We start from the raw sequence: 13,523 nt of genomic DNA, 5'->3' as shown, positions 1-13,523 counted from the left end.
TATTAATAAGAAAAATCGAAGTCCTATTCATAATATTAGAATTTTGATCTAACTCAACCTCTAAAGCTAGCTCAAATGGAGAGTATTGTCCAAATCCATATATACAACTCTCAAATTATTTATCCAATCGACGTGGAACAACTAACATACCCTTAATGAACATCTGGAACATGACAGTACAACACATTACTATAAAACTTGATCTATACCATGTTAAGATCGACCCCTCTCTCACTATATTTATCCAACATTCAACCGACAGAAACACGCTATCGCATCAGCTAACAGATGTCCAGAGCCTTTCTCGTACCTCAGTTCTCAATTTTCAAGCCCTTTACGAAAAGGTTCCAGTCTTGCACACTTCATTTTCCGGGCCTTTCGATTGCTTAGTTTTTTTTTTTTGGGGTTTCTAATACCGTGAAATAATCTGCAGATTGATTGTAAACATGTCAGCAACTGCCTCAAAAAATGTTGGAATTCGAGTTGGGTCCCCGGTGGTTGAGCCTCCGGCGCACCCCACTTATGATTTGAAGACCGTGATTCGGCTCGCTCTCTCTGAAGACGCTGGTGATCGAGGTTAAGTTTTCTGTTTGCAATCTATGGTATTCGATTCTTGTGATTTGAAAGGGCTTATTTTTAAATGATGAGAAGTTGTTGATGGAATTTTATGTTTAGTTTTGGAAATAAAGATGGTACTGTGTAAAACAGTTGAACGGTTTTTAACTTTGGATTTGTGGTCAAGAATGTTGTGATGAAGAGGTGGTATAGGAGTATATTTCTTGATGTTGTTGCAAGAAGATTTATTGAAGGTTTGTTTATCGATTGCATGTACTGTGCAAGAATTATGAGCCAAGCATTGGCAACAGTGCTCTAGATTTTGTTATTGTAAAACATGTGAATCAATCAGGAAAGAACATATGCATGCATTTTGGGGGAAATAAATGTTCACCGTGACTGACTGAAACTTCAAGAACATGTTTTTGGGATAGAGAATTAAGAATTGAGTTGCATCGGTAAAGTTTAAAGTTTGATGAGTATAGTTACAGGATTCAATGAAATTAGCACTCAAGAAATGACTGGAAGTGGAAGGGCATTGCACCATGTAAACTCACTCACGAGATATTTACTATGTCTTGCATGGAGTACATAATATCAATGAATGGAGAGCTTGATAGGAATTATCTATCTCTCTCATTTGCATTGCCCAGAAGAATGCTGAAAAATTCAGTCGAACAACTGACTTGAGAATGTGATTGTCCAAGTTCTTGAGTAGCTATGATTTTTTTTTCACCGATAACTTTAATTGGAACAACAATTAGCAAAAAGCAGATATCTAATATTGTAAACTATCAAATTAGAGATGTTTTTTCCAAACACAGGGGATGTTACCTGTAAGGCAACCATTTCAATTGAAGCGGAAGTGGAAGCCCATTTCTTGGCCAAGGAAGATGGGATAGTTGCCGGCATTGCACTGGCTGAAATGGTATTCAATGAGGTTGATCCTACACTTAAGGTATCTAAAAACTTGAATCTCTATAATTTATGTAGATATTATTTCTTTAAAGTATCTGTCTCTCTCTTCTGAAGAAAGAATTGTGATTTTAATAGCTGATTTGCATTCGTCAGGTTGAGTGGCACAGAAAAGATGGTGATAGTGTACATAAAGGTCTGCAATTTGGCAAAGTACAAGGTAAAGTAAAATAATTTCCAGTATGATGAAATTCTTGTGGGGGAAATTCGATATTCTCTGATGACAGATTTCCAAAACTATGCAGGAAGAGCTCATAGTATTGTTGTAGCTGAAAGGGTTGTTCTCAACTTTATGCAGAGAATGAGTGGAGTTGCGACTCTGACTAAGGTTCGTTGCTGACATTTGCTCTTTCTATTTATAAAGTTATTTCAAAATTTATGCTAAAGTTATTTCAAAATTTATGCTGTTACAGATAATCAACAATTAAATAATGTGTCCTGAATAAGCTTTTCTTCTCCAATGAATTTCCTGTTAGAAGGTGGCTATGGAAGTAACTCATATAATGACACAGTCAGTTGATACAAAAAAAAACTCCAGAGAGTGGAGATATAGTAAATTATTGAGTATAGAATAGCCCCATGAATGCGCATCTTGGGCTATGATCACTGTAGGTCATGAACATGCACAAAGGTACAGCGACCACAAGTCTTTAGAGATAAATTAGAGACAGGCTGAATGAGCATAGCGGTCATGGTGTTAATCAAGTGAGAACCTGCTGGTATTGCTTTACCTCTCAATGATTTAGTACATTCGTGTTCATGTTAGGGCTCCAGCAACTACAAGAGGAAGAAGATTTTTCCTCTTTGACTCACCATTATTACTTAGTGGTACTCTGATATTTGTTTGCAACTGAATTTTAACTTTGTAATTTGATAATTGGGGTTTCCATTCTAAGGTCTTCCATAAAGTTTGCAATTTGATCATTTGGTTTCCATTTTAACTACAAGAAGAAGAAGATTTTTCCTCTTTGACACGCCATTATTACTTAGTGGTACTTTGATATTTGTTCACAACTGAATTTTAACTTTGTAATTTGATCATCCGGGTTTCCATTCTAAGGTCTTCCATAAAGTTTGCAATTTGTGGCAAAAAACACGGGTATGGCTAGGCTAATTTTAGTAGGTGCACTAGTGGTGTCCTCCTGATTGGATGTTCTTTGGATCACCCTTGGATCTATCTCTTGAATATTTGCTATCAAGATTGTGGTCTCAGTGGGTTATTTAACTGCAGCTATGGTCGGTTGGTCCTTTCTAAGTATCATATGATGTTGATTAGCCTCATGTCACACTTAATGCAAATGTCTCAGTAATCCATGGTGTTGGTATAGCGCATACTTCATCCAACTATTTGTTGATTCCCGGTAAATATCACGTGAGGCCCGAGGCCGAAGAGGGCGGGGTTGATTGCCGGTGTCATGAGGTTGCATGGACGATGAGCGGCTCCTGGCAGCCTTCTAAGCGAAGAAAATATGAATGAACTAATATTACACCAGAAGGAGAGAGATTTCAAAACTGTTCAGGTATGACACTGTGCAATTGAGGAGGGCTTAAAAGATTTGATATGTACCACTCATATCAAGAAGATGCATCTTCTTTTTGGGAGCTCATTACATAAGAATTTCAAAGTTAAGCGTGCTTGACTTTGAGCAATTATGGGATGGGTGACCCCTTGACAAGTTTCCTAAGGTGCGTGTGAGTGAGGATATGAGCACGTTGGAAAGACTAGTCTCGATACAGTGAGGACAGTCGTTGAATCTGGGGCGTTACATATCATATCAACAATACTTGAAGTGTTCTAAATTTCACATTTATTCTCGACATTCCTACATGCCTTGTACTAATTGCTTAGAAAACCATTTTTAGTTTCTATGGAACTCTTGCAATTGGGTTGGCAGGATGTTGTTGTATTATGCTATACCAAAGGCTTTCTTATCTTGTCTACTTGAATTCTTCTTAACTTGAAACTCGTGAGGCATTTCAAGGTCAATATAATAGCTCTTCTCCATTACAATATCCCAAATAGATCTGGTGATGAGCAGGAATAGGCATGTGTGGCTGGCGGGGTTCTGTTGACTTTCTCACATAAGCCATGACATTTGAATTGTTGAGTTCTCACACAACATATGTAGGATCTCAAATGTGGGTTTGTGAGTCTCACTCATGATGTTTCCCATCTTTCACAGCCACAAATCATCAAAAGAACTGATTAAGATTGCTAGAGAAAATTTTTGCTTCATTGTGATCTTTGGGAATGCTCTATCCCAAAAGGGTTGGTAGAGCTGGTGATGAAATGTTTAAATTGGTCTCCTCTGTGCTCATTGTCGTTAGTCTTCAATGATGAAAATATAGAAGATGTTGGCTCTGATACCACAACATTGTATTGTTTAAATTTTAATATTTTATTGTGCAAATACAAGAAATATATAGATGAATGTGACTCGCAACTGCTCAGATGTGGGTGTAGGGTTTACTCTTCAATGATGAAAAGGTGGCAGATCGAGTGATTGGCTCTAATATCATAAAATTGTGTTTGAATTTTCAAAAAAAATTTATTATTGGAAGACGAAATATATAGAAAGACGGATCTCACAACCTCTCAAAAGTAGAATAAACTTTATTAAATTCCTTAACTATACAAGCATTTTTCTAATAAAAAAGTAAAACAATTATGATTTTGAAACTGAATATCGAAATGATTGAAAGGTAAATCTTGCCATAACAACAGAACAAATAAAGATGCTTGAGGATTTTAACAAAAATAAAACAAATTCCTAAAAGATGTACATAAAATTATATTTTTATCATATGACCGTGATTTTCCTGACCTGAAACTTGTTAGATTTAAATTTCTTGCAGGCCATGTCAGATGCTGCTCACCCTGCATGTGTTTTAGAAACGAGGAAAACTGCTCCAGGTTTACGTTTGGTGGATAAGTGGGCGGTACAAATTGCTTTCCATTCTCCCTCTAATTTTAATATCACTGTCCTGCCACTTTCTTATTTCTGATCTTTTGCTTTATTATCTTGAAGGTATTGATAGGTGGAGGTCAGAACCATCGAATGGGTTTGTTTGATATGGTCATGATAAAAGACAATCATATATCTATTGCTGGAGGTATCACAAACGCATTGAAATCTGTGGACCTCTATTTAGAGAGAAATAATCTTCAAATGGGTGTCGAGGTAGCTAAATGGTTTTTTTAGTGACTATGGATTAGAACTCTTGTATGTTATTACAGTGAAAAATCTTGTTTCTGAAACATGAGTATTTGATGAATGTTCCGGAGGAATAGTTTGACTTGTTAAGTTGGCTATATGGGCAACTCAACTTCAAATCTTCATGATTGGAATTCCTCTCTTCCGCCAAGAAGAAATCTTCTTTCTGTATTTCTGATCATAAAATATATTTTTTCCTTTCCTTTGGCATTATATCCATGATCAGATCTGAGGGGCATCTCTATGCAACATTGGATTGGCTTATTGCTTCCCTTCATACTTATCAGTGTTGCTGGTGGTTTTGGTTTATGAGCTGGGGTATGAGTGGCACAATCAACCTATGTTGAATTGATGAATATACCGTAGTAATTTTAGGTTATTCAATGAAAGAAAGGGGCGTGGTCAACCCCTGTCAACCACTTTGTTTACTCTGTCGCTTTTCACATGGTTGTCATATGTGGTCTTTTATATGACAAACGTTTTGCACATTTTCCTAAAGTATTCATGTCAAATTTTGATGACCTAGGTCTTCTCTTCTGCTAACAGGTTGAGACCAGGACACTAGAGGAAGTAAATCAAGTGCTACATTATGCATCCACAACAAAGACATCCTTGACCAGGATAATGCTTGACAATATGGTTGTCCCTTTGTCTAATGGGGATATTGACGTTTCCATGCTGAAAGAAGCCGTGGAATTGATTGATGGAAGATTTGAGACTGAGGTGAGTTTTCCGTATCTTTATTGGTTTTCACTTTTCATTCAGCAATCTTTCAGTTGCACAGACATACAACAGACTGCATCAATAATCATTTGTTAAACATATGATTTAAGGTCTCATACTAGATAAATTAACAAATGTTTCGTTCTATTTGTTATCCTGGTTCTCATAAATGCTACAAAGTTAGATAGGTTCCCACTTGGTGTATTTATGTTTTAAATATGTGACAGTTGGTTGGGTGATTAAGACTGGCATGCTTGTATGTGTAGGAGCATGTTTTCATATGTTAAATCAGTGGCTGAGATTTCATCTAACAAATAGGAAGCAGTTATGATACATTTCTTTCGGTGTATAAAAGTCTTCTCATTCAATAATTGTAGGGTAGACTACTGTATTCTTGACAACACAAGTGGAATAAGATTTTCTTTGTTTTCTTCTATACTTTTACTCATTCTCTCACAGAGCACACACGGCTGAAGAAGACAAGTTCTTCTGGTGAATATCAGTGAATCACGCGTCAACTAACAACAATTGGTATCAGAGCGCCAGGTTAGTCACGGCGTGTCCTTCATTTGGAATGGGGTTTGCGAAGTACGACATTGAGAAATTAACGGGAAAGAATGACTTCGGTCTATGGCGACTCAAGATGCGAGCCCTACTGGTTCAACAAGGTCTCGAGGAAGCGCTAGAAGGAGAAAATAAATTCTCATCTACGCTATCGGCTGAAAACAAGAAAAGTATTCTTGAGAAAGCCCATAGCGCTCTGATTCTTTCTTTAGGAGACAAAGTGCTACGAGAAGTCTCTAAGCAGAAGACGGCAGCCGAAATTTGGCAGAAGCTTGAGCACTTGTACATGACAAAGTCATTGGCCAACAGGTTGTATCTAAAGCAGAAATTGTATACATTCAAGATGACGGGAGGAAGATTTTTGGAAGATCATCTGGATGATTTCAATAAGATCATCTTGGATCTTGAAAATATTGAAATCAAAATTGAAGATGAAGATCAGGCACTCTTCCTCCTCTGATCACTGTCCAGTGAGTTTTATAATATATCAGACACATTGATGTATGGAAGGGATTCGATTACGCTTGAAGAAGTATAGGCTGCCTTTTTCTCCAAGGAATTAAAGAAAAGATCCGAGGAAGTAGACGAGTCAAGAAGTGAGGGACTCAATGTTAGAGGAAGAACTAAGAAGAGGGATTCTAGATTCAAGAACACTTCAAGATCGAAATCTAAGGATAGGAAGTGCTTCGTGTGCAAGAGAGAGGGTCATCTTAAAAAGGATTGCCCAGATCGAAAGCAATATAATCTGGACAAGAAATGTGATCGTGGAGATGCTGAAGTAGCCTCTGAGGGGTACGAAAGTGCTGAAGTTCTCTGTGTCTCAGCTGAAAGGATTAATCAAGAATGGGTACTGGATTCAGGTTGTTCCTTTCACATGTGTCCTCACAAGAATTGGTTCACTACGTATAAATCTTGTGATGGAGGACAGGTACTGCTCGGCAACAATGAGTCTTGTAAAGTAACTGGCATCGGATCCATAAAACTCAAGTTCACAGATGGGACAGATAGGGTTCTAACAGATGTGAGACATGTACCAGAACTGAAAAGGAACCTAGTGTCTTTGGGAATGTTGGATTCGCATGGCCTTTGCTGTAAAATTGAAGGTGGAGCCCTTAAAGTCTTGAAAGGTTCATTGATAATAATGAAAGGAAGACTCGAGAATGGGCTATACTTGCTGCAAGCCAAAGTGGTCACTGAAGAAGCAAGTGTTGCAACAGAAGCCAACCTCACTAAGGGTCAGATTTGGCACATGAGACTTGGTCATATCAGTGAAGTAGGCCTCAAGGAATTGAGTAAACAGGGTGTTCTCGAAGGTGATCAAATATCAGAATTTGAGTTTTGTGAACACTGCATATATGGCAAAGCAAAGAGACTCAGCTTCGCCACTGGAATTCACAGAACCAAGAGTATACTTGAATATGTTCATAGTGATTTGTGGGGAGCTGCAAAGGTGCCCTCACAAAGTGGTGCTAGATATTTTCTATCACTCATTGACGATTACTCAAGAAGAGTTTGGGTTTATATACTAAAGCACAAAAGTGATACATTTGTGCATTTCAAAGATTGGAAGGTTTTAGTTGAAACCCAAACTGGAAAGAAAGTTAAGACACTTCGGACTGATAATGGCCTGGAGTTTTGTTCAGAAGAATTTAAGCAATTCTGCAAATTAAATGGAATCCAAAGGCATCTCACTGTAAGAGGAACCCCACAACAAAATGGTTTGGCAGAAAGGATGAACCGAACCATTATGGAAAAAGTGAGATGTATGTTGTCAAATGCATCCCTGCCATTAAGCTTTTGGGCAGAAGCTGTATCTACAACTGTTCACTTGATCAATAGGAGCCCATCTACTACGATAGAGTTTAAAACTCCTATGGAAATGTGGTCAGGCCATGCTCCAAATCTCAAATATCTCAGAATCTTTGGTTGTGTTGCCTATGTGCATGTGAACCAGGGAAAGTTGGAGCCAAGATCTATAAGATGTATGTTCCTCGGTTACCAAGAGGAAGTTAAAGGCTTCAGGTTATGGTGTAATGAGAAGGGTCAGTCCAAAATAATCATTAGTAGAGATGTCGTGTTCAGGGAAAATGAGATGTATCATTCACCTAACCCCAAGATGAATGGAGGAGACTCTGGAAAAAATGAGGAAATTCATTTTGAGGTGGAGCCATCAGGATTGTCCCACGATGATGATAATAAGCAACAAGGAAAGTCTCAAACAGATCAACAAGTCGAAAATGATTATTTGCTTGCAAGAGACAGAACCAGAAGAAATATTACATCACAAAAGAGGTTTGGATATGTTGACATGATTGCATTTGCTCTTATGGCGGCATCTGAAAGGGAAGAAGAGCCAATGTCTTTCAAAGAGGCCATGAGCAGAAGCAACTCTGAAAAATGGTTATATGCAATGAAAGATGAAATGAGGTCCTTAGAGAAAAACCAAACATGGGTTTTGGTTGAAAGACCTCTGGGACTGAAGGTGATAGGTTGCAAGTGGGTGTTTAAGATCAAAGAAGCTATTCCAGAAGTTGAGAAGACAAGATTCAAGGCAAGGCTAGTGGCTAAGGGATATCTACAACGTGAAGGAGTGGATTACAATGAAGTGTTTTCCTGTGTGGTTAAACACAACTCAATCAAGATGATATTGTCCCTAGTAGCAAATGAGAACTTGGAGCTGGAACAGCTTGACGTAAGAACAGCCTTCTTGCACGGTGATTTAGAAGAAAACATTTTTATGACACAACCCGAAAGCTTTGCAAAAGCAGGGGAAGAAGAGAAAGTGTGTCGTTTAAAGAGGTCCTTGTATGGACTTAAGCAATCTCCACGCCAACGGTACAAAAGGTTTGACACTTATATGATCAAAGTTGGTTTTGTCAGATGTGAATTTGACAATTGCGTTTATTTCAAGAGGAATAAAAATGGAATTGACATTTATTTATTACTTTATGTAGATGATATATTAGTTGCATCTAAGTGTCAAACTGAGGTAGAGGTGACGAAACAACTACTTAAGAATGGATTTGAAATGAAAGAGATGGGACCAGCTAGTAAGATCCTTGGTATGGAAATCAAGAGAAATAGAAATACAGATAAACTATTTATTTCACAAAGGACTTACATTGAGAGGTTATTGAAGGATATGTAGATGCTGATTATTTTTGGATGTTTGGACTCAAGGAGATCGTTGACGGGTTATGTGTTTAAATATCATGGAAATGTGGTGAGTTGGAAGTGTAACTTACAGCAAGTAGTGACATTATCTACTACAGAGGCTGAGTTTATAGCTGTTACAGAGGCAATCAAGGAAGCTTTGTGGATAAGCGGGATGGTTGCAGAATTATGGCCACAAGAGACAGTAGTAGCTAAGGTGTATTGTGACAGTCAAAGGGGGATTCACCTAGCCAAGAATCAAGTTTATCATGAAAGGACTAAGCACATCGACGTCAAGCTCTATTTTGTAAGAGAGGTAATCTAAAAAGGGATGGTGAAGCTGGAGAAGATTTCTACGAGTAAGAATTCAGCGGACATGTTAACTAAACCCTTACCTGGTTCAAAGTTCAGATATTGCACATGGTCACTGCATCTGGAGGAAGATGAAAATCTGGCCAAGGTGGAGAATTGTTAAATCAGTGGCTGAGATTTCATCTAACAAATAGAAAGCAGTTATGATACATTTCTTTCGGTGTATAAAAGTCTTCTCATTCAATAATTGTAGGGTAGACTACTGTATTCTTGACAACACAAGTGGAATAAGATTTTCTCTGTTTTCTTCTATACTTTTACTCATTCTCTCACAGAGCACACACGGCTGAAGAAGACAAGTTCTTCTGGTGAATATCAGTGAATCACGTGTCAACTAACAACATCATATCATGCCTAAAAAATGTGTGACATATTTTTAGGCATTGTATCAAAATCTCATATTTGAGGGCCATTTACTTGTCAGATGAATTGCCAGGATAAATGCATGGTGTTCTAGAGAATGGCTGCAGATAGGATTTGGGCATGTTTCAGGAATGAATATTTTTTGAGCATGAGATAAATCACATTTCTATTATAAGCCGTCTAACTGAGAGAAAGCATGGATGGTACATCTCATAATATATAAAATATTTGTTTGCTTTTGTTGAGTGGTTGGTGTTGTAGGTGGTCTGCTGCGCTGTGTCTTTACATTTGTTATAAATCAATTGCTCAGATCCCCCACTTGTTAATTGGTAAATAATTCAGCGGAAAAAATGCTTATACACCTACTTATCAGTCGTTTGAGATATATAGAAAATATCAAAGAACTGCAGCTCCGACATTTGTACCATCGAGGATTCAATTTGGGATATGATTTTGTTTATGTAAACTTTATAATCATTTTTGATACAACCAGAAACTACCAATGCTATTCACTTGCATCTTTGGTCAGCGGGGTGTAGATTTGTTGTACTGGTCGGGGTGATGTACTTGCATTATGGAAAAATAAATGGTAGAACTAATTTCCAGGAGGTACTTCAGTTTGTAGATTGATGTTTTTTTTTTTTGGTCTTTTTATTCTCTTTTCTTTTCTTTTGTTTACCTTTTTTCTGACACTGGATTAATTTTCTCGATCCGATGATAATGATCTCAGCAACAAGGATATTACTGTGTAGGAGGGTATTTTACAAATTGTTTTTTCTCAAATCTTAGAACAATTTACTTGTCAAAGCCTGTTCTTGACAATAATTTGATATTCTAGTCCTTTGCTTGAACAATTAGTCATGTGCGGAAAATACAACTAAATCTGGTAAGAGTCAGTTGTGAGAAATTTTTAAAAACAAGCACACAAGAATCAGATATAATAATTTTTAACTGAAAATCAAAGGAGAAAGAATTTTATAGAGGTACGGAGTTCATGTAATCGTTGGACATATCCTTTTTTTCCCCTCACATTTTGGATGTAATCCACTATAAGTTTTGATTCCGATGAAGCCAGCTTCAATAACTTTTTATACTTCTTGCTACGTTTACCCGTAGTCCATCTCTTTTGGAGTCCACTCAAATTATCTCTGAGGCGACAACTAGATTTAATCCCCACTCAGATTATATAGAGTGTAAACAGCTCAACAACTATAATTAAGGCTTTATCCCACTAAGTGGGGTTGGTTATATGTATCCTTTCACGTCATTGTGTTATATCCCTACTATATACTCATTTATATTTAAATTAATTAATTTTATCATGTTTTATTGTTGTTAATCAAGTCTTTGTGGTCTCTCTCTTCCTTGGTTAATGTTCGTATTTGTCAATGTCTCACATCGCCTAATTAAGGCAATTATCGTCATCTCTCTTAGTTATATGTTCATATTGCAAACTGGAGAAGACCAAGTTAACGTCTTAAAATCTTGGTTATATTGAATGGCAGCGAAGGACTTATCTTCCCGTGGTATGTAATACCTTTATAGTGCCAGTTTTTTTGTTTTGATTTAAGCTGGCAAAATTTGTATGCATGTTGTTGACAAATAGGCTTGAATGAAATGATTATTTGGATCGTTTTTATCCTGCCATTCTGTCTTTGATTCACAAATCAATATTCTTTCGTATTTAAAGAGATGCAATTGCATACTTGTTTTGTGGAAGACCGCATTTGCTTTTGGGATTCGCAGTCGCATTATCTTTTTTATTGCATCTGAATGAAATATGCTGCCTTCTGTTGTTGCAGGCATCTGGAAATGTCACTCTTGAAACCATTAACAAGATTGGACAATCCGGGGTAACCTACATTTCTAGGTACTCATTTTTGCGATAATTTCTCTGTATTTTGTTCGGAATTGAATATTTCCTTGTACAGATGAGATGATTGGTTAACTGGCTTCCGTCTTGAGTTAGGCTCGCCGTGAGAAATGAAAAAGCACAAAAACGGGAAGCATCCCATGAAACTTTTCATGGTCAACAAGTTATTGTAATCTTTCTATTTTGCAGTGGTGCATTGACCCATTCTGTGAAAGCACTCGATATTTCCTTGAAAATTGATACGAAGCTTGCGCTTGAAGTCGGAAAGCGTACAAAGCGAGCATGATAATCGCGTCGACAGGGAAGCATTGGTCCCGATTTGAAGGGAACCGGAACACCAACACCCACATTGAGCTGAATTTGAATAAATTTTCTCGTAAATGGCATGTTACTTCTGTCGTCCCTTCCGTTCTTCAACCTCGGAAACTTTGATTGTCATGACTTAGGAGTAGTAGAAAATGTTCTGGTTCACAGGCTAATTTCTGCTCTGAAAATTTTACCTATCTTTCAAGTTCTTATACATCTCGGTAGATTTCCCGAGGCTCTTAAACTTAGGCAAATAATAATTTCTTTTGGGTTGGATGGACGGGTTTGAAGGTAATGATTTCAAAACAAATTTATTAGTTTGTTCGGGTAAATATATTTAACAATTTATTTCAAATCTCAAATTAATTATTTTTAAATCATTCAAATTAATCGTAACATAAAGTCATTTCAAATCTTTTTTTCAAATAATTCTTCAAATCCAAATGTTGTCACGTCAATAAATTAGGATAAGATACTTTTTGTAATATTTATGCAAATCAAAATTTTAAAGTTACAAGATCATATATTTTTGAAGGTCGATCTAAGTTGTATTTGCTCATAAACATGTAGTACAATTCTAACATACTCAATTAAATATTTGAATGGTATATCGTAACACCATTGACAAAGAAAGCACTCAAAATAATTATTCATATAAAAAATAGATTTTAATCATGTATATATTGGTACGCAATTTTGTTAGTCATGTATATTTTGTCGACTATAATGTTTTTTTTTTAATCAATTTTAGTTATTCTTGCCCAAATCATGTAATTAAATACTAATTTTATTGTTAATTTTTTGTAAGGACATGTCGAGATATATACGTGTGTGTTTGACGACGTAATTATAAATTTTAACAAAGATATAAGTAATTTATTTACATGATTTTGATGAAAATGATTAGATTCGATTAAAATAACATAATTACATTATTATAATAGATTCAACGAAACATACAGAACTAAAAATATCACACATCAATACATGCTTGACTATAAAAAAAATAACTTACTAAACTTGATTTGAAAGTGTAACTTGGCTACTTTAAATGTGCCCCTCGTATAAATTGTGATTAAAAAAAACACTAATATTATTTTTATTATTATTATTTTCCTATTTAAAGCATGATGGACCAAATACAATTGACATGTGTTCTAAAAAGCGATAAACGGTAGGCGGACGGTTACTCACCAGCCACCATATGTAAGTAAAAAAGAAAACCACCTAGACAGCTGCCTTACATATATAATTCTTTTTTATTTCCAAATGTTTTCAATAATTCACTAATATCGGATTCAAATTCAAAATCAATGACATATCATCCTCTTTTATCTGATATAGAATGATTGAAAAATATGTCAAATAAATTTTTTTTTTAAAACAGTAAAAAAAATAAAAAAAAATCTATATATTACATCAGA

General features: G+C 36.2%; 1 protein-coding gene across 1 annotated transcript; it reads left to right on the top strand.

Moving 5' to 3' along the window:
- Window positions 1-221: 221 nt before the first annotated feature.
- LOC140979791 (quinolinate phosphoribosyltransferase [decarboxylating] 1a) lies at window positions 222-12,376 on the top strand. The gene is made up of 10 exons (XM_073445360.1): window positions 222-344; window positions 434-576; window positions 1,380-1,513; window positions 1,627-1,690; window positions 1,776-1,858; window positions 4,387-4,470; window positions 4,560-4,712; window positions 5,292-5,468; window positions 11,723-11,790; window positions 11,983-12,376. Exons 1-10 carry the CDS (start codon window positions 289-291, stop codon window positions 12,077-12,079), a joined length of 1,059 nt encoding a protein of 352 aa, XP_073301461.1. The 5' UTR covers window positions 222-288; the 3' UTR covers window positions 12,080-12,376.
- The last annotated feature ends 1,147 nt before the right edge of the window (window positions 12,377-13,523 follow it).

Source organism: Primulina huaijiensis, chromosome 6 (genome assembly GCF_012295235.1).
Source record: "Primulina huaijiensis isolate GDHJ02 chromosome 6, ASM1229523v2, whole genome shotgun sequence".
NCBI classification, from domain to species: Eukaryota; Viridiplantae; Streptophyta; class Magnoliopsida; order Lamiales; family Gesneriaceae; genus Primulina; species Primulina huaijiensis.
This window is presented reverse-complemented; position numbering and strand designations above follow the sequence as displayed.